At 30.0% G+C, this 19,097-nt stretch overlaps 4 protein-coding genes and 1 long non-coding RNA gene across 7 annotated transcripts; 2 read left to right on the plus strand and 3 right to left on the minus strand.

The window, feature by feature from the left end:
- The first annotated feature begins 4,350 nt into the window (after positions 1-4,350).
- Positions 4,351-5,649, plus strand: LOC113789706 (uncharacterized). Of its 3 annotated transcripts, none has more exons than XM_075820002.1 (4): positions 4,351-4,592; positions 4,668-4,968; positions 5,021-5,438; positions 5,514-5,649. In XM_075820002.1, exons 1-3 carry the CDS (start codon positions 4,441-4,443, stop codon positions 5,405-5,407), a joined length of 840 nt encoding a protein of 279 aa, XP_075676117.1. In that variant the 5' UTR covers positions 4,351-4,440; the 3' UTR covers positions 5,408-5,438; positions 5,514-5,649. The 3 variants fall into 3 exon arrangements, with proteins under 3 accessions (XP_075676117.1, XP_075676118.1, XP_027195080.2); XM_075820003.1 differs by lacking the exon at positions 5,514-5,649 and adding an exon at positions 5,493-5,511; XM_027339279.2 differs by lacking the exon at positions 5,514-5,649 and having other exon boundaries at positions 4,352-4,592; positions 5,021-5,458.
- LOC113789668 (uncharacterized) lies at positions 5,446-11,966 on the minus strand. The gene is made up of 3 exons (XM_027339237.2): positions 11,771-11,966; positions 5,724-11,705; positions 5,446-5,665 (listed from the first exon to the last, which is right to left on the minus strand). The coding sequence occupies exons 2-3, from the start codon at positions 11,649-11,651 to the stop codon at positions 5,597-5,599; spliced, it is 5,997 nt and encodes a 1,998-aa protein (XP_027195038.2). The 5' UTR covers positions 11,652-11,705; positions 11,771-11,966; the 3' UTR covers positions 5,446-5,596.
- A 160-nt stretch (positions 11,967-12,126) lies between these two features.
- On the minus strand, positions 12,127-16,170 carry LOC113789810 (uncharacterized). The gene is made up of 7 exons (XM_027339396.2): positions 15,400-16,170; positions 15,084-15,324; positions 14,527-14,841; positions 13,506-14,468; positions 13,252-13,440; positions 12,686-13,176; positions 12,127-12,615 (listed from the first exon to the last, which is right to left on the minus strand). The coding sequence occupies exons 1-7, from the start codon at positions 16,033-16,035 to the stop codon at positions 12,238-12,240; spliced, it is 3,213 nt and encodes a 1,070-aa protein (XP_027195197.2). The 5' UTR covers positions 16,036-16,170; the 3' UTR covers positions 12,127-12,237.
- Positions 16,171-16,184: 14 nt separating this feature from the next.
- Positions 16,185-16,928, plus strand: LOC142644976 (uncharacterized). The gene is made up of 2 exons (XR_012846184.1): positions 16,185-16,325; positions 16,577-16,928. It is a non-coding gene; the product is annotated as an uncharacterized LOC142644976 (long non-coding RNA).
- LOC113789811 (uncharacterized) lies at positions 16,791-18,646 on the minus strand. Its single transcript, XM_027339397.2, has 3 exons — positions 18,463-18,646; positions 17,667-18,401; positions 16,791-17,604 (listed from the first exon to the last, which is right to left on the minus strand). The coding sequence occupies exons 1-3, from the start codon at positions 18,533-18,535 to the stop codon at positions 16,967-16,969; spliced, it is 1,446 nt and encodes a 481-aa protein (XP_027195198.2). The 5' UTR covers positions 18,536-18,646; the 3' UTR covers positions 16,791-16,966.
- Positions 18,647-19,097: the final 451 nt, after the last annotated feature.

The raw sequence follows: 19,097 nt of genomic DNA on the forward strand, positions 1-19,097 counted from the left end.
TGTACTTAAAACACCTTTTCCTAAAATTCACTGCCGAAAACATTATTGTATTTCAACAACAAAACCTCAGGAAAAGTATCATTGCTACCAAAGAATTACTTAATCAACTAAACTACACTAAACCAAATATTGTCTTAATTCAGGAGCCATATACCTCCAACACGACCGATGTATTGGGATTTCCATTGAACTCTACATTATATTACAAACAACAAACCATCCCTAAATCTGCAATTCTTGTCACTAATAATAGCTACTACAGTAAATTACTTGAAAATTTTTCTAATAGCAATATCACCACTATCCAAATTCAACTACATGATACCTCTTTGATCGTATCAAATGTTTATATTGAACCGAATGCTTTGTCCCTTGTTCATATTCATTTATTATCAAATATTCTAAAAACATTCAAAAACTGTCCAATAATTTTAGCTGGTGATTTCAACGCTAGACATTCGATCTGGTATGATACTGTAAATAATCAACAAGGAAATAGATTTTCAGAATTTATTGATAATTTTGAACTCATCGTACATAATAATAGACATCCAACTTGTATAAGGCCCAACGGAAATAGCATCATTGATCTCACCCTCTCCAATAATAAAGCCACAACTAGCATTATAGAATGGAATGCTATTCCTCAATCAAATACAATTTTCGATCATGTGTCCATTCTTTTCTCTTTCACCACACAACAACGAATTCCATTCAAGAATATTTATTCTACTCGCATATTCGATGAAAACAAAGCCGATTGGCAAAAATTTAAAAATCATTTCAGTCAAAACATCATGAATCATCTTAATTCTCAAATTATCAATATACAATCTGCTCAAGAAATAGACAATATAGTTATTGATTTGACAAACAAAATTCAAGATGCCGCGTATAATTCTATTCCCACAAAAAAGTATAATGTTGCTCGTAAGAACAAAACACCATGGTGGGATACTGATCTGAATCTTATGCAAATTACAGTCAAAAATCTTCGTAATTTATATGCGCACGAAAAGAATGTCATTATGAAACAAATACGATTTACCGAATATAAAAAATATAGAAATAAATATGTTAAATCTATATACAATAAAAAACAGCAAAGTTGGAAAGATTTTCTAGAGGAAGCCACTTCTAATGATACGTGGGGAAACACCTATAAGCTTATTAAATCAAAAATTTGTCAAAAATCATTCTCACTACCTATTTTAGATAATAATCCTTCGCATTCCCATGAACGTATCATCAACAATATCCTCACCACACTTTTTCCAGATGATACATCCAATCAACAATATACACCACCTACATCGACCAACATATTAGAAGATCATCAAGTCATCATCACACAAGAATTAGTCAAAACATTCATCGATAATAGCAACAATAAAAAATCACCTGGAGCTGATTTTATCACCAACAAAATGCTAAAGCAAATCAACGATATCATATCACCGACATTATCTCTTCTTTTCTCCAAATGTATGATACTTGGATATTATCCTTCTTGTTGGAAAAAAGCATCTTTAGTGATATTTCCTAAACCAAACAAGGTCGATTACAATTCACCAAAAAATTACCGTCCAATCAGCTTACTATCAAATATTGGTAAGATATTTGAAAAAATAATTTCAAATTTCATTCAAAATCATATATACACACACAATCTACAAAATATCAACCAACACGGTTTCACTAAACACAAATCAACAATAACAGCTTTATCAGACATTACACAAAATATTTTACATCACAAAAAACATAATTTAGTTTCATTATTGTCAATTGATTACACCGGTGCCTTTGATAATGCAAATTGGCATATAATTTGTAAAAATATGAATAACATGAATCTACCTACTCATTATATCAAAATTATACAAAGTTTTTTATCAGATCGTAATGTTACATTCAAATACAACACAATCACAAAAACAAAATCTCTGTCTAAAGGATGTCCTCAAGGCAGTCCCCTTTCCCCCTTCCTCTGGAATATTTTAATTAACACATTGTTAAATTCTTTTGACATACAAAATACACATATTTTTGCATATGCCGATGATATTACAATTGTATGCACAGGTACAGACATTGAACATCTACACCAAACACTACAATCTTCACTCACATACATACACAATTGGTCAATACAAAATCACTTACAGATAAACACGCAAAAGACCAATATTATTCACTTTCATAACAAAAAATTACACACACCTGTTACATTAAATAACACTAATATCGAAATTGTAGAAAAAATTAAAATTCTCGGTTTAACATTTAAGAATCACAAACATAAAAACAAAATTAATTTCAACGCTCACATCGAAAACATCACAAACAAAGTAATCAAAATTAAGAACACATTGTTCAACTTTTGTAAAAATACATACGGAATTAACACAACCAAACGACAAAATATTTATAAAGGATTGATTAGGCCTACTTTAACATATGGGTCAGAAATTTGGATTGAACACATCACAAAAAAACAAATAAATAAACTCGAATCAACACAACATCAAATACTTAGAAACACAATCATGGCTTACAAAACTACATCAAAAGCTTGTACAACAACACTTACAAAAATTGAACCAATTTACATCAACATCAAAATTAAACAAATAAAATTCAAACACAAACACAATATACCTTTAGATTTTCCACTGGACACAACAATTACAGAATACATCCAAAATTTAAAACATGATTCACTTTTATCAGCACACACGCAAACAAATGATACATTCAAAAAATTTTTCCCTTCAATCCCTATCCCTAAATTTATCAAACCTGACTTTTACACAACACAATTTTACACAGGACACGGTCACTTTCAAAAGTACCTACACAGAATACAGAGATCAAATACAGACACTTGTACATGCACAAACAACACCCCACAAGATTCAATACATTTAATTATACATTGTCCACATTACACCAACATAAGACACGAATTACAATTACACAACATAATTACACCAAATCAATTTGTACAAAATAAACAGACATACACAAAATTCAAATTACTTTGTAAACATATTTACACACATTTATCAATAACAAGGCAACACACATTTCCATTGTAAATTTTTAAATTAATTTTTTAAAACTTTTTTATTCGACGTGAATATCTGAATCTCGGATAAACGTCTTTTCAATAAATTGAATTGAATTGAATTACTGCACCCTCTCTCTCTCTCTCTCTGACAGTTACACAATTTATGGATTGTCCTATTTGGACTTGTCCACTATTATGGAACACATTTTTTTTGGTTCGAAACAAAAAAAAAAGTTTGAAAGAATTTTTTTTCAAACGCCTTAATCGGTGCCATTTATAACAACAACAACAACAACAAAAAAAAAAAGAACATAGCAAATATATAAGACGACCACCAAGTGATCGGTCGTCATCATTTGAATCCATTAAATCATAGTTCCATGTTTGAAGAAACGAAAAGTAAAGAAAATAATATGAGAAAAAGTTCACACATTGAATATCTTAAAGAATTGATCAAAAACAACAAAAAAATTCTTTCTTTTTTTTTGATTGTACCGATATTGGATTATATTCACATAGAGTCTATCATCATTTATGATGATAATGATTGTCAGTATATGATATGTTCAGTCATGTTGATGACCATCATCAACATACACGGTTGGTGTCCGAATCATTTTCTCGATGATAATAACCGATGATTCTTTTTTTTTTTTTTTTTGGTTATAACCAAGTTATAACAGAAACAAATAAAATAGGACCACCCGGCGGAACCATTTATTATTATATAGGTTGTTTCCGTTTTTTAGATAATAAAGATCATATTGAACCTCTTAATTTTGTTTGCCGTCAAACGATTATTCTTGGAAAAAAAAATCAAATATTCAAAAAAAAAAATTTTAAAAGTTTGAACTTAACGTCATCTGGTGACCATCAACAACAGTATTATTTGCTTAAATTTTTTTTTTTTTTTTGGCGGAATCAAATCAAAATGGATTTAATACACTGTTGGAGGCCATCTTTTTTTTTCTTTATCAATCATCATATAATATATTGAAAAATGCATTTAGTTTAGTTTTCAATCATAAAACTTTATTCTAATTTTTTTTCTAAAAAGAAAAAAACGCTGATAAAAAGCATTTGACTACCATACCAGCGATGTTCTTATTTTGTTTTTGTTTTTGTTACTATATATATTGAATAGACGGATTAACGGTCTGGTATGATGATTGTTCGATTGATAACATTATCATTATCAATTGATTTAGTTTAGTTTGAAGTAAACAACAGCGCAAAAAAAAATGTTTATCTCTGCTGTCTCTACATACGTGTTTGGTTATTTTGCATTGATAAAGATATCACATTCAATTATTTGATGGTGATCACAAAAGGAAAACATTGATGATAATTTAAATAAAAAACAAATCATGAGCCTTTTTTCAATTAGATTATTGATTATATTAACATCTTTATTATCTTCGATTGAATCGATTAATGAATGGGAATCTGAAGAAAAATTCTGTGAAAATATTCTAAAACCATGTAATTGTTTTGTCGATGCTCAAACTAATCTATTAAGGTCTGTATAATGTTTTTTTTCCTGATTTCAATTTTCGATCAACATCTTTTGTGGCTTTTTTCTTGGACCAGATAGTGTTCATTGTAAAGGTGATGATAAGATCAACAATTTGGATCAGATATTGAAACGTATTGCACAGACAATCGATAATATCCAATTCGATGAATTGATTTTGGAAAATTTCACTCAGATTAAAATGATAGATTTCACACAAATTCAACAGGTTCCAATTAAAACAATTCGTATATTCGATTGTAATCATTTGGAACTTTTAATCAATAAAAATTCAAATAAAAACTCAACTCAATTGGCAAATTCTTTGATTGAATTGGAATTGGCAGGCAATATAGCTATCGATTCGAATCGTTTATTCGAGGTAAGTTCCCTAAAAGAAATTCATTATAATTGATTCTATTCAAACAATTAAGTTTTTGTACACATTTTCTCGATTACGATCGATAATTCTGAGCTCAATAAATTATCGAAAAATACCGGTGTTAAATCATACTAATAAATGTTTACCTTGGAAACGTCTCGTATTTAATCATCGCTGTACAAAAAATCAAAAACAACCACTCACCATTGATCGATCAGATCAATTTATTAATCTTTGTAACATACGATGGTTAGATCTTTCCTGTATGAATCTTCAACATCTGAATCGGATGGCTATATTAAAACTTTGTCAACATTTGAATGCAACGACTACTAAAGGCAGCGAATTACATCTGGATCTAAGCTATAATCCTTTATTGAATATTGATCAATGGGCTAAGGATGGTTATGATGAACGTTTACTTCACATTGAATTCTGAGCTAACCAAAAGAAAAAAGCAAATAAAAACGGTAATCATTCGATCTCGAAACAGTTTTTTTTATTTAATCGAAAGTTTTTGATAGAAAAAATAATTTTTTATTTAGAATATCTATGAAAAATAAAATAAAAATTATCACAGGAATAATATGCCAAGCGAATCAATCGATCATGCATGATTTAAAGTTGTTCATTGAAATTGCTTCGAAAGTTTACGAAATTCCGGGAAATATTCCAACATGAATGCTTCGATAAATTCCTTGAATTAGAGAAAACAATTCATTAAAGCAAAATTTTTTTTGAAAAGAAAAACTTACATAAATAAGATGTTTATTAAGTTTTTGATATTGTAATATATCAAAACATTTATTTAGGCCGCGATCAATATTTTGTTGTCCCAAAAGATGATTAATGATTGTCGGTACGGCAGCAAACAGTAACTGCTTAGCAAGAATCTGCAGTTTACGTTCTTTAATCGATTCATCCGGATCTTCAACCAATGGTGATGATGATGAATCTTGTTGTTTTACTTTTTCTTCCATCCCTTTCTCAGCATTTGCAGGTGCTGATGATGATGATGATGAATTTACCAACGCTTCCAATGAATCTGATGATGATGAAGACGACGGTGATGGTGATGGAAAACCAAATAATTCATTCGGTGTCGATGATGATGGTCGACGTTGTTGTTCGGATTGATTGATTAACGAATGATCAATTTCCTGTTCATTATCAAACATCAACATTGTTGGTGTTGCCGGTGTTGTTGGCGTTGGTGGTTGATTTTCCAGTGAACAAAGTAGATGATTCAATTCTTCTAGATAGCCATCAATTTGACTAGCTTCGTTGTTATTAACTTTTTGTTGTTTTTTTTGTTTGAGATTTTTTAAGGGCTGATTTCGAACTGAATTTTCTCGAGAATTTTTCAACATTTTGTCTAAATGTAAATCTATTTGTGATAATAAATGGAAAACATTTTTCTCGGTGAACAGTGATTCCAGAAATTGTTTATATGGACGTGACATTTTCGATGAGCCGAAAAATAACCGAGTTACAAACATTAACAGACGTCGTAATGTACGGGTTACAGTATTGCCTTTTAGTTCAAATATTTCGATCAATAGTTGAAAAAATGGTTCTAACAATTGTGTTTCATCCAATGACATCAATAACAATGGTGGTTCATCATTTGAACTGATCATTTCTTCATTCAGAAGAATATCAACATCATCGGTATTGGCCATCACTGAAGATCGGGATGATGATTGTCGAAAAAGATTTGTAAAAATATTAATATTGCCGGTATTGAAAACAGTATCGAATAGATTTTGTGATGATGATACTGTCGCTGAACATTGATCATCTTGTCCTTGTTCTAATAGTTGTGAATGAAAGAGACGAAATTTCCTATTATTAGATGATGTTGGTGTCTGTTGTTGTTGTTGATTATTGATCGATGATAATGAAATCTTTCTAGTCGATTGACAATTTGGACATCGAAATGATTGTTCAGTTCGTTCATTTTTGTCAAACATTTTCAATTGATTCAGACAATAATCAAAACATTCTTTGGATGTTTTGTCCATTAGTAGGCAACGCATTTGTGTGAAAAACAAACGACTAGTTAGACTTTGTTTGTTTATTATCATATCTAAATCATTATTATTCGAATGTGAGGATTCTAACATTTCTTTTTCAATCGTTTCGGTTGATGATTGCTCAAAATGTGTAACAAGATGTCCAATCAATTGATCCCAGATTTCATCCGATAACGGTTGATCTGAATCACTATTATTGAATAACATTTGAAATGTATAAATCTGAACAAATTGATTAAGGCCCGAATCTTCATTCAATTCGAAGAGATAATCATGAAGAAAACATCGAAGACAATGATGATTCGAATCATTATCATTGGACAATGGTTGACAAACGGCAGATTTAGAATCTTCATCATAACCGATAAGATGCAAAAAGCCAATTGATTTGACCACCAACTCTTGTGCAGTTATTTGTTGAAACAAAATATTCAATAATTTTTCCGTTCGTTCAATCATATTATCGATTTTTGTTGATAGTTTAACACTTTCGTTCATCATTACTTTACCATTATCGCCAAACACTTCAATCGCATCTTGACCAATGTCTAAATCATTGTTATCCGATGATGTTGTTTCATCACGTATTAGTAATTTTTTAAATGAAATTGAATTGGTAGTTGTATTTTTATTTTTTTCTCGTTTTAAACTATTTGTTGTAACAAGTTTTTTACGCTCAAACAAATGTTGTTGTTTTATTTCGATAACCATCGAACGATTCAATTGTCGAATTTCGGTTAGAATTCGATTGGAACGTTGCAAAAAAGTTTCAAGAACTTTTAATTCTAAATTCGATAATTTGGTACCGATTCGATTTTTATCACCAATCACAGCAGTAGATGATGATAATAATTTGAGAATTTTTCCATCATCTTGTTGTCGATGTTGTAATTGATCGGTAACAGTGGAAAGATAATTGCGAAGATTATAACGGCCAAGAAATAGAATGAATCGAAGGAATGGCCGAATCGATTGTGCATAGAATCGTTGCAATTGTTCCAATTTCAATTCGATCGACCATTGATATGACCAATTCGACATAAGATCATTGCGAACAATAGTCGGTAATAATTTTCTTGATTGATTATCATCATGATGATGATATTGAAAACGTGATAATAATGCCGTAACATTCATCTGGAATAGAAAATTTGAATTCGGATTCGATGAACCTCCATGATTTAATTGATTTGTTGCAGAAGACTTTCGTTGTTGTTGTTGTTGATTTTGTGTGACAAAAAGATTTTCAACGAATGCCATTATTTTTGATTCGGCTGTATTAGCGGTAGATGATTGTAATATTTGAGCAAAATCATCACGAAATCTACAATCAGTGATGACACAGTTAAAATCTGCATTCAACCAACAGAATGCACGTGTTAGAATTCGATGTAACCTATTAATTGATCGAGATAATTGATCAATATCATCTGAAATGATAACCGGCAAATCATGATTGATTTGATTAGCCGATGATTGAATTGAACAATCAGCCATAATGATGTTACGTATCCAACATTTTAAACGCAATCGTATGATAAGCAATAATTTCACTGTAGAAAGATAACTAAATGGAAATTCAATCGAATTGAATAACATACGACGATTCTTAGGCAGATCGATCAGCTTTTTTTCAATTTTTTCAGTTTTGTTATTCACCACCGGTGTTGTCAATAGAATTTTACCAATTGGTCGCATACGCAAAGCTTGTTTTAGACGATCAAGTTTGTTTTTGTTGGTGGATTTAGACAGATTTTTGCTACACCATTGTTCACTGGAAAGTTTTTCATCAAGATCAATAATCGATGACGATGATTTACGTTGTTGAAAATATTGTGTTAACATTTGATCATATTCTTGAGAAATAAGAAATTGTGGATAGAATTCCTGATGAAAACAATCGAATAATATTCTTTCGAGACGTACAAATACATCCAGATATTGACACCAATCGATTCGTTTAAGAACATAGAATGCTGAACTCATATCGTCTTGTCCTCTCAAATCATTATAGTTTCGTAGAAACATCTCCCTGTCATCATTATTGTATAGATCAAAATGTTCGATCGAAATATTCAAAGATTCTATTTCGATGTTGCCAAGTAAAAATCTTTCCAATGATAACATTAAATCCGTTGATATTGATAGAAATTGTCTGGAAAAAGTATAGAAAAAACGTTGATCGGTAATCATTGCAAAAATTTTCTTAAACGAATCTTCAAACGATCGATATAAAATGGTTGTTTGTCGGTCATCATCATCGTCATCATTGCTATTGTTTAAGTGTTGAAAATTTTGAAATACAGTCTGTAAATTTTCCCAAAATTCAAGCATATAAACAGTACAATCGACAAGAAGAACGTCTTTTCGAAATTTCATCAATGATGATCGTTTAGTAGTGGCGGGATCTGTTTGTAACAATGATCGTTGTAGGAATGTTTTAAAATAATCACGTGAAATTTTGTTGGCCATAATCTGATGAAATTTGAAAATTTTTTTCTGTTTGGGTCGTTGAAATTGATTATCACTGTGATGATGATGATGATTACCGATTGATCGATTATCATCGTCATAAGATTTGTGCGGTACAATCATTGAATCATCCAATGAAATGGATCGTACCAAATCAGATTGAAATGATAAATCATCATAGCTATAGCGCCTAATCAATTTTGATTTTGTCACTTTGACTGGTGTTGGAGATGTTGATTCTTCATCTTGATTCATGATTTCGACATCAACAAATGATGAACTTGAATTATTATGATTATTATCATCGATAGTCATTGGTAATAATTCGGCTAATGTTCGTTTACGTATCTGAATTTTTTGTTCACACAAAGTTTTAGCAAAACGTAATTGTGTGATTAAACGTTTGATATTTTTTTCCTGTTTAAATTTTTTGAATTTTAAATTGATCTGACCATTAAAGGTAAAACTTTCAACACAATCCGGTGACAATTGACGAGTGTTAACTGTTGAATGTTGTCGTCGTTGCGGAAATCCTTGATCATCTAAACCAGCAACATTACGACGATCAAGATGTGATACAACGGCTGCATCCAATATTTCGGCAATCAATTTAAGTCGTATATGTTTCAATAGTTTAATATTATTACATTGATCAATTAATTCATATAATCGTTCAAAATCATTGGCCAATATACATTGTTTGGCTTCGTTCAATATGAAAACATTTTTCTTATGGCCAAAATACTCACCACCACCGTCACCATCGTCATCATCATCGTCATCATATGAATCAGAACAGGAGATAGAATCATCAGTTTCATTTGTTGATTGTTTCAAATTATTAGTATTGGATGATTTTTGAATAGAATTATTATCAAAGAAAAGTAGATCTTTTAGTATAAAATATTGTTTCAATATTTTAACGATTTGATAATTAATTATTTTTGGTTGTGTAATTAAATCAATTGTATCGTATAATATTTTTGCAAAAATTTCATTCAGAAATGAACGAATTGTTTGTGAATTTTGTATCAAAGATAATTTCGACTCGGATGATGATGGTGATGAAAGCTGATTCTGATAACCACGATTTATATCATTTAATAATGTTGTTAGTATAAAATTGGCTAGATTTTCAATCAAAAATTTTTCGGAATTTGAATCGGCCAGATGCGATGCTAATGGATATATTATGGTTACTTTGGTTGGAAAAATTGGGGCAGAATGAATCGGCTCGACAATAGTCGCCTTTGTTTGCTGTTCAGCATTGTCGTTGTCGTTTACTTGAGATGATGACTGGAAAACATCAGGATTCATTGATGATGTTTTCTGGAATGGATTCAGATTCAGTAGGAATTTTTGGGTCTTAGAATTGGAAATGAATGATGATAATTTTGATTTCACTAAAATTGTTTTATCATTATTGTTCAGATTCGATATCAAATCTGTTGTTGTTTGTGAAGCTGAACATGATATATCACTTATATCATTATCATCATCAACATCCGACGAAGATGATGATCGTGAAATGTTTGTTACAATCGATGAAATTGAATGCTGATTCTTTCGATGATGGCCAATCGAATTCGGCCGAGATTCGGAAATTAAAGTGCCATTATCATTATCCTCTTTTTGATTATGATTATGATTGATATTTTGGAAATGTTTTCGTACGCGTTGAATCAAATCTTGGGAAATGAATTGAATATGATTAACATTGTAAAGACGATCGATAAAACAGGATAATAATATCCATATATCATTTCTGAGCAAAGTATGAAGACGTTCGACTAATTGCCGCTTAGTGTCTGGACAATTGGTATCATGAACAGATGACGATAGTGATGAATCAATTAATGGACGATACCATGTCATTACATAATACTCCACAATTTTATCCACAATTTTACATAAAAGTTTATCAATTTCTTTAGTCATTACAATACGATCATTGAATTTTGATGTCGACGATGATGATGATGATGATGGACTTGGATTGCCATTAAATGATGTGGTCGATGGTTTGATAGTTCGATGACCATCATCATTTGCATAGGTATGATTAACGGAATCATCATTATATTTCCAATATAGATATAATGATGTAAGGAAAGCCAATAGAATTATGCTTGGAATTAGAATAAAATAATATAACAAAACGATGACCAGATTCATAGTGGAATGAAATTGAGAATTAAAATTTGAGATCGGAATGAATGAATCATTTCACTGTTGTTGAATAATAGTAAAATAAAACGTAAATAATTAAAATATAACAACAAAACATTGCTTACCAAGATGATTAGTTTGGAATAAACAAAAACACAAGGCCATTTACTATGTATGCTCATGAGCTCATCTTTATCATTCAATGAACGATTAATTTGTTTATTAATTTTTCATCGATATATAACCATCGATTGATTTGATTTTAATGATATGATTAAAATGATAATAACATTAATACCATTAGTTGGCTACGTAGTTGCGTTTATGTGGAAGTATTTCCCGAAAACAATAACATTGCCAAAATCAGTAATATTTTGGGAAAGATTTCGTTTCATTTTCCAACAACAGATAGATCCACTTTCGTTAAAAAAGACAAAAATTACCAATTTTTTTTTTTTGAAAAGTTTTATTTATTCAGAGACAAACAACAAGGAAAAACAGCAAACGAATCTAATGATTAAATAATCTAATGGAATAATAAATGGAAATAAATGTAATCAAGATTATGATTATGATTGAAGATTTGACCAAATTAAGGATCATCATCCTGTACGATGAATGATGATTGTGGTTCATTTTGAATGATGAATTGTTGTTCACCATCATTATCATCATTAGCTTGATGCTGATTGGTATCGGAATAATAATAAAGGAAAATAAGATAATGAATCAATATCAAATAGACAATAATAATTAGACGATTCACTTTGGATCGTGTTTGACCAAATAATAGAATATTTTTCTGTCGTCGTAGCCAACGTTTTGTAGCTGTAGAGAATGACATTTCATTATCATTATGTCCACTGAATGATTGTTGTTGATGAATATCATCCATTGATAATGCCAAACTTGATTGTGAATATGGATGATATGCATTATTATTGCTGCCATAATGATGATGATCATCATCCTGGATTTTGTTCAATCAATCAAATTTTATTAAATACATTTTAATACACATAGGATTGATTAAAAATTACCTGTTGCCAGAAATCCATTGAACGAAGTTTACCATTTTTCTGAATATTTAGATTATGAATTAAATTCATACCAGTATCATCGTTATCCATAAACATACGATAATATTGATAATCAACATCACCATTATGATGATTATTCAATGAATTTAAATAGAATGTTTCCAACTGTCTTCGTCGTTGTCGTTCATTTTCTAATTGATTTCCCATTTCTTTTAATTGTTCCTGTTGATCATCCAAACGATTAGTCATTTCACTTAATTTTATTTCATTCAATGCTAACTCGGCCATTAATTGTCCCTCGGTTCGATCACTGCTGTTGTTGTTGTTGTTTCCGGTATTTGATTCTGAATCAGATTTATCCGGTTGTTGTTGTGGTTTGAATTTTTCATTCAAAGTCATCACTTTTTCCTGTAATTGTTTGATTTCTGTTTCTTTTGATTTCATTTTAGTCATCATTTTACGGAAACGTTGTTCATATTCAGTTTTTTCGCCTTTGTTTTTAATGATATAATTGAAAATTGAAAACTAAAATATCGATAAATAGAAATATAAAACATCACACTTACGTATCATTGAATCTTTCTCCTTTTTCATTTGTTCTTTGGCCTGATCTAAATGTTTATCTTTCAAACGAATAGTCTGTTCGAATTGTTCCTGTTGTCTTTGTCGTTCTTGTTTTTCTTTATCCAATTCTTTCACCAAATTATCAATTTGATTCTTATAATAAACAAATTCATCTTCAAATTCAGCCGATGCTATGGATTAGTGGAATAACAAGTTAGGAATTTTAAAAAAATTGTTCCAATTATATCAAGATTACCCATATTTTTCAATGATGTTTCAAGTTCATCAATTTTTGATCTTAATTCCTTTGTTACAGATTCGGCGCATGCTAAATCAGTTTTTAGATTATTAATCTCAACTTGATAATCATGCTGTTGATCATCAAGTTTTTGTTTCATTTCATTTAATCTTGAATCGATCAATGTCTGTTCCTTTAGTTCTTCATATTTTAATCGTCCTTCTAATTCTTCAATTCTTGCCTGTAATTCGATCTCAGTTTTTCCCGATGCTTTTAGCCGTTCATCCAATTTAACATAACGACCTTTCAAACTTTGCATTTTTTGTTGCAATTTTTCAATCAAACTTTCCCGTTCATTAATTGCGGTACTAAAACTTTCAATCTCAAGTTCGTAATTATGTTTTAGTATGTCCAATTCATATTGAACATCACTAAGACTAAATTCATCATCTTTGACCTTCTGATCTAATCGTTGATTTTCCTGTTCTAATTCGACGATTCGATTACGATATTCATTTTCTTTTTTCATCAATGTTTCCAAATCATGTTGCATTTTTACGAAATGTTCATATGCTTTGATCGATGTGGCAACAACATCTTCATTTTCATCGATTATTACAGATGATTGTTGATGATGTTGATTATGATGATTGGTATTATTATCGACCGATTTTTGTTCATCTCTTATTTTATTTTCTTGCTGCTGTTCATGTTGATTATCTTGTTGATTTGTTGTCAAATGATGATTCGACATTAATGGAACTTCCACCACAGTAGCCGGTGTATTAATCAATGATGATTGTTCGGTTTCTTTCATAGCACTATCATTATCTATCAATGATGATCCATTTGTTCCATCTATATTCCTCATCATTATCGATTGATCAACATGTTTTAGCATTGATTGCTGTTGCTGATAGCTAGTGTTTGCATTATTATCATCATCATCAACATTCAATGATGAATTTGCTCCATTATTTGCTTTTGTTGAAAAATCCAATATTATACAAAATAATTTTAACCAAAATAATTAACTTACAATAATCATTCACTTTATATGTACGCCCTTGCTGTATAAGTTGCTCAATTTTACGATATTGTAAGAGAAGATCATGATATATGGCATCTTTTTGCTGATCATTTTCTCTCGACATTGATGATGATGGTTGTGGCGGTACTGGACCTTTTGATGTCAATGGCTTTTTCACTCGATGCTCATCATTGATTCTATCATCATCATCATCATTGACATTGTCCATAATTGATGATCGATTATGACGAATGTCCGGCATTATAGATACTCCGGAAAGAACTAACGGTTCGGAAGCTTTTCGTTCCATTTGGATCGATTGACCTTGCGCAAAAAGTGAAGCAGAAGAAAAAAAAAGAAAAAAAGTTAAATTCTGAACTAAAAATTAAAAAGAAACGGTAACTTTGAGAGCAAAAAAAAATAATCAATAATTTTCTTCATTGCTAGGTTTCCATATCATCATCGATATGGAGACGAACTTTTTAAAGAATGAAAAAACAATGAAAAAGAACTAAAAAATTGTTTTGCATAAATCATTTTTTCTCCATAATCACTAAAACCAGTACCGTTATTATTCATTAGTTTTGATTCGATTGTCATCGACGTTAATGGTGATGGTGGTGGCGGTGGCTGCAATGGTTGGCCTTGGCAACCGATCAACGATCCATGTCCCATTTGTCCCTGTCCCTGTTGCTGTGAATGATGATGATGATGTTGATCCATAATGATCTGATGATGGATTCGTTCCAAATCATTAACACCGACCGGTGTTGATGATGCTTCAGTGTTTGTAAACGATGATGCTGTCTAGTGGATTTATAATAATCGATAAAAATGAATAAAATTCCAAAAAGAAAATGTTCATTATATAAGGATGTTCACCTTGAAATATTTTATTTCATTTTCAAGTTGTGAATTTTTCATAATCAAATGTTGTATTTTGGCCTGCATTGTAGCCAATTCATGATTCATTATGTTAATTTGACGCATTTTTTCCAACAATGCTTCATCGCGTGAACGTATTTCTCGTGAAAATGATTCACAAACAAATGAATTTCGTTGTTCAATCTCTTTCAATATAGATAAATGTTGATCAATATCGGTCAAAACGGTACGTATATCATCACTACCATTATCTATTCTAGTCGATGATAATTCAGTTCTTGTAGCGGATAATGTTGTCGATGTAGCCAATTTGTTCATCATTGATTGTTCCAAGTTTCGATCGATTGGATAATTAATTCTAATGATTGATTTGAAACGTTCCAATAATGTTTCCAATTCTCGTAAATGTTCGTTAATCTGTAATTTAAAATGTTGAAATTCTTCAATCAATGCCAATGTTGTTTCACTATATTGTTGTTGTTGACTTGATTGTAGATTATCTACAATTATTGAATCCTGTTTACTACTACTGCTGCTGCTGTTGTTGTTATTGTTATCAATTATTGATGATTGCATCAACGATTGCTGAATGATTGGTGATGAATTTTTCGGTAATGAAATTTTCATATCCATGAATATAATCTTAAGTTTTGATTATTCACTCTCTCTCTCTCTCTCTTTTTGGTTTTCTTTTTTCCGTTTCGAACAAATCACAAAGACATTCATATATGTGATAATCGCAACAAACCAAAAAGATAAAAAAATGAAGACAACATACAAAGAGCTTGAAAAAACACAAATGACAATTCACTGATCATTTGTATGTTGACTTGACTCGATGTATTTGATTTTTGTTTCGGTTTTTTTTTGGTATTCATTTTACCACGGTAACGATGATCATTAATAACATTCAAACGAATCAGGTATATATAGATTTTTTATTCGGGTAAATATTGGATTTCGTTTGTTAACTTTAAAATGATGGCAAAAATAAATAACTAAAATGATTATGCGGTTGTGCGTGTGTTGAATATTCTCGAAGCTATTGAACGAATCATTTTAAATTCTCTTGTCGAATTTCGTGACTACGACAACCATGAAATCGATTCAAAACTTATTTTCAAATTTTGTAATGTTTTTTTATTATTTATTATTCTTTTCTTATTACTACAAGCACTTTAATCATCGTTCTTTCGTTTATCGGAAAAAAATTCTTAAAACAAGCGATTGAATCGAGTGAAGAAGAGAAAAAGAAAAAAATGGCTAATTTATTTATGTTGTTGAGCTTGCCCACTAGCAGGAGGAACTTGAACATTTTACTTGGTGGAAAGGTGGAGCTGATAATTTAACTTTCTATATCAACAGGTTATATCTATATAAAACAACAATTCAATTGGCTAATTTAAATTTTATTTCAAATCTTTTATTTAAAAAACACTATAAAAAATTCTTATTTCAATTAAAGACATAATGATAATTATTAATTTGTTGATTAGATGAAAAAACGATTAATTATTTGTCAATTAGATTATCTGGGTATTATCAATCGATATGAAAAAATTAATTAATTTCGTTTCATTTTCTGTGAGGATTGTAGATCACCGATTAGATTACGTTTTCGTCTGTTTTGTTCTTTGACTATTGTCAATAATGGATATGGTATAGTTGTATTGGATAAGGATGATAATGAACCTACAGTAAACATTAAATGATACAAACATTGACAAATATTTTCCAATGCCATATGAAATTCAAGCATTGATTTTGGATCTTTTTTTAGCTTATTAAAATCAATTGGTCGTAATGGCCGGGATCCAGTTTGACAAAGATGACAATTTTTTGATTGTTCATCTGAATGATATTGTTCTGTTTGATTGTTATTTTCGAAAGCTATACATGAATCATATACAATGGTAGGACAATAACCAATAGTTGAAATGTAAAGATCCAATAAATGATTACGATGTATTAATAATCCATGTGTACAATGTTTATTATAAATATCTTCAAGTAAACATGATCGTAATAAATTTATACCTTTATTCCATTCACTTGAAACATACATATGTCTCATTTGATTTTTATCGATCCATCGTCGTAATTCATATGTTAATGGTTGTGTATGACCTAGATCAATTTTACTACCGACAATATAAATTGATACTAATTGTCGTTGAGTCGATGTCAATTTTGATAGATAATCTATGATGACAACAAAAATCAATACTATTCATACACAAATAGTCATATCATATGATACATACTTTCAATCGGTTCACGAATTTGTTTCAATTCATTTAAATTATTTGAATTGTAAACAACTAATATTGTTTGAGGACGATGATATTTTTCATTGAGAAAAATATGCCAATGTTCATGATAGGTATCCCATATACGCATCACAATATTGGCATCTTTACAATAATTTAGATAATAATAATATTCAGAAAACATTCGTGATGCTTGATTCGATAGCAAACGTACCATGGATTCACGACCAGTTATCAATACCGGTAAATCATTTAACAACGATTTCGATGATGATGATGATGATGATATGACTGCATCATTACTGTTCGTAGTAGTTTTAATGGGTGATGATTCAAGCCAGTTAAAAAATTCGGATAAATGATTCATTTTAGATTTTTTCCGTCCAATTGCATGATGATTTCGATGCAAATTCATCGATTGTTTTCGTGAGTTTGTTTTCAATGACGCTAATGATGACGGTGGTGATTTTGATACTGTTGCTGCTTTTGAATCCAATGATGATAACGATGATGTTGATGTTTGTGCAACAGATAAAAAAGATTGAATTGATCCACGTGAATTCGATGACAGCGATGATGATGTTGATGAAATTGAAAATTCAGAAATATCTTGTGTTAGATCACAAATATCTTGTGTTAAATCGGTAAACTCTACCAAAGATTTTATTTTTTCTACATCAAAATATTGTAAATCCATTAATTTTTCAACTAATTTTGATTTCCCTGATTCTATGCAAAAAATAAACAAAAAAAAATCAAATTCCCATTAAATCTAAATAATGATGATTACCTTTTGTACCGATAATCAAAACACGTTCACGAATAAAAAATTCTAAAAGGCCACGTAAAATAATTGAATCCATTTTTGGTATTTTTTTTTTTATTCAACAAAGACAAATTTGAATATAAAAACAAAAATTAAAAACAAATTTGATCAAACGAATTAAATGATGTTATGTTTTTTTTCCTTTCTCAACTATAGCAAATAAGTCAGTATGAAAATTGACAAAAAAAAGAAATTGAATCACGATTGAATCTGAAAAAAAAGGATGCTGTTGAGAATTCGAAAACGGCATTGACACACACACAGAAATTAATAATTGACCTGAAAATAATGATAAAATGCTGTGACCGATAGATAGCGCTTTTGCTTTCTAAAACAAAACAAAAAACAACAATTCTAAGATGTGATAAAACAAAACAAAAGAATCTCTCGATCATTTTTTTTCTATATGAATTGTAATCAAATTCTGGAAAAATTGTTATTAAAAATTGACAAAAATTAATTAACAAATTTTTTAAATTTTAATGTAAACAACAGAAAAATTAATAAGATAAATAAATTAAATTGAAATCTTATGATTGATCAGTCCATATCCTGAAATTTTCCGTTTGAATCTGATGAATATTGATAATTGCGTTTTT

This window comes from Dermatophagoides pteronyssinus, unplaced genomic scaffold (genome assembly GCF_027571235.1).
Source record: "Dermatophagoides pteronyssinus isolate colony J.1.1.1.1 unplaced genomic scaffold, Derpt_VIB-CSIC_2022.12 sq0005, whole genome shotgun sequence".
In the NCBI taxonomy this organism is placed as follows: Eukaryota; Metazoa; Arthropoda; class Arachnida; order Sarcoptiformes; family Pyroglyphidae; genus Dermatophagoides; species Dermatophagoides pteronyssinus.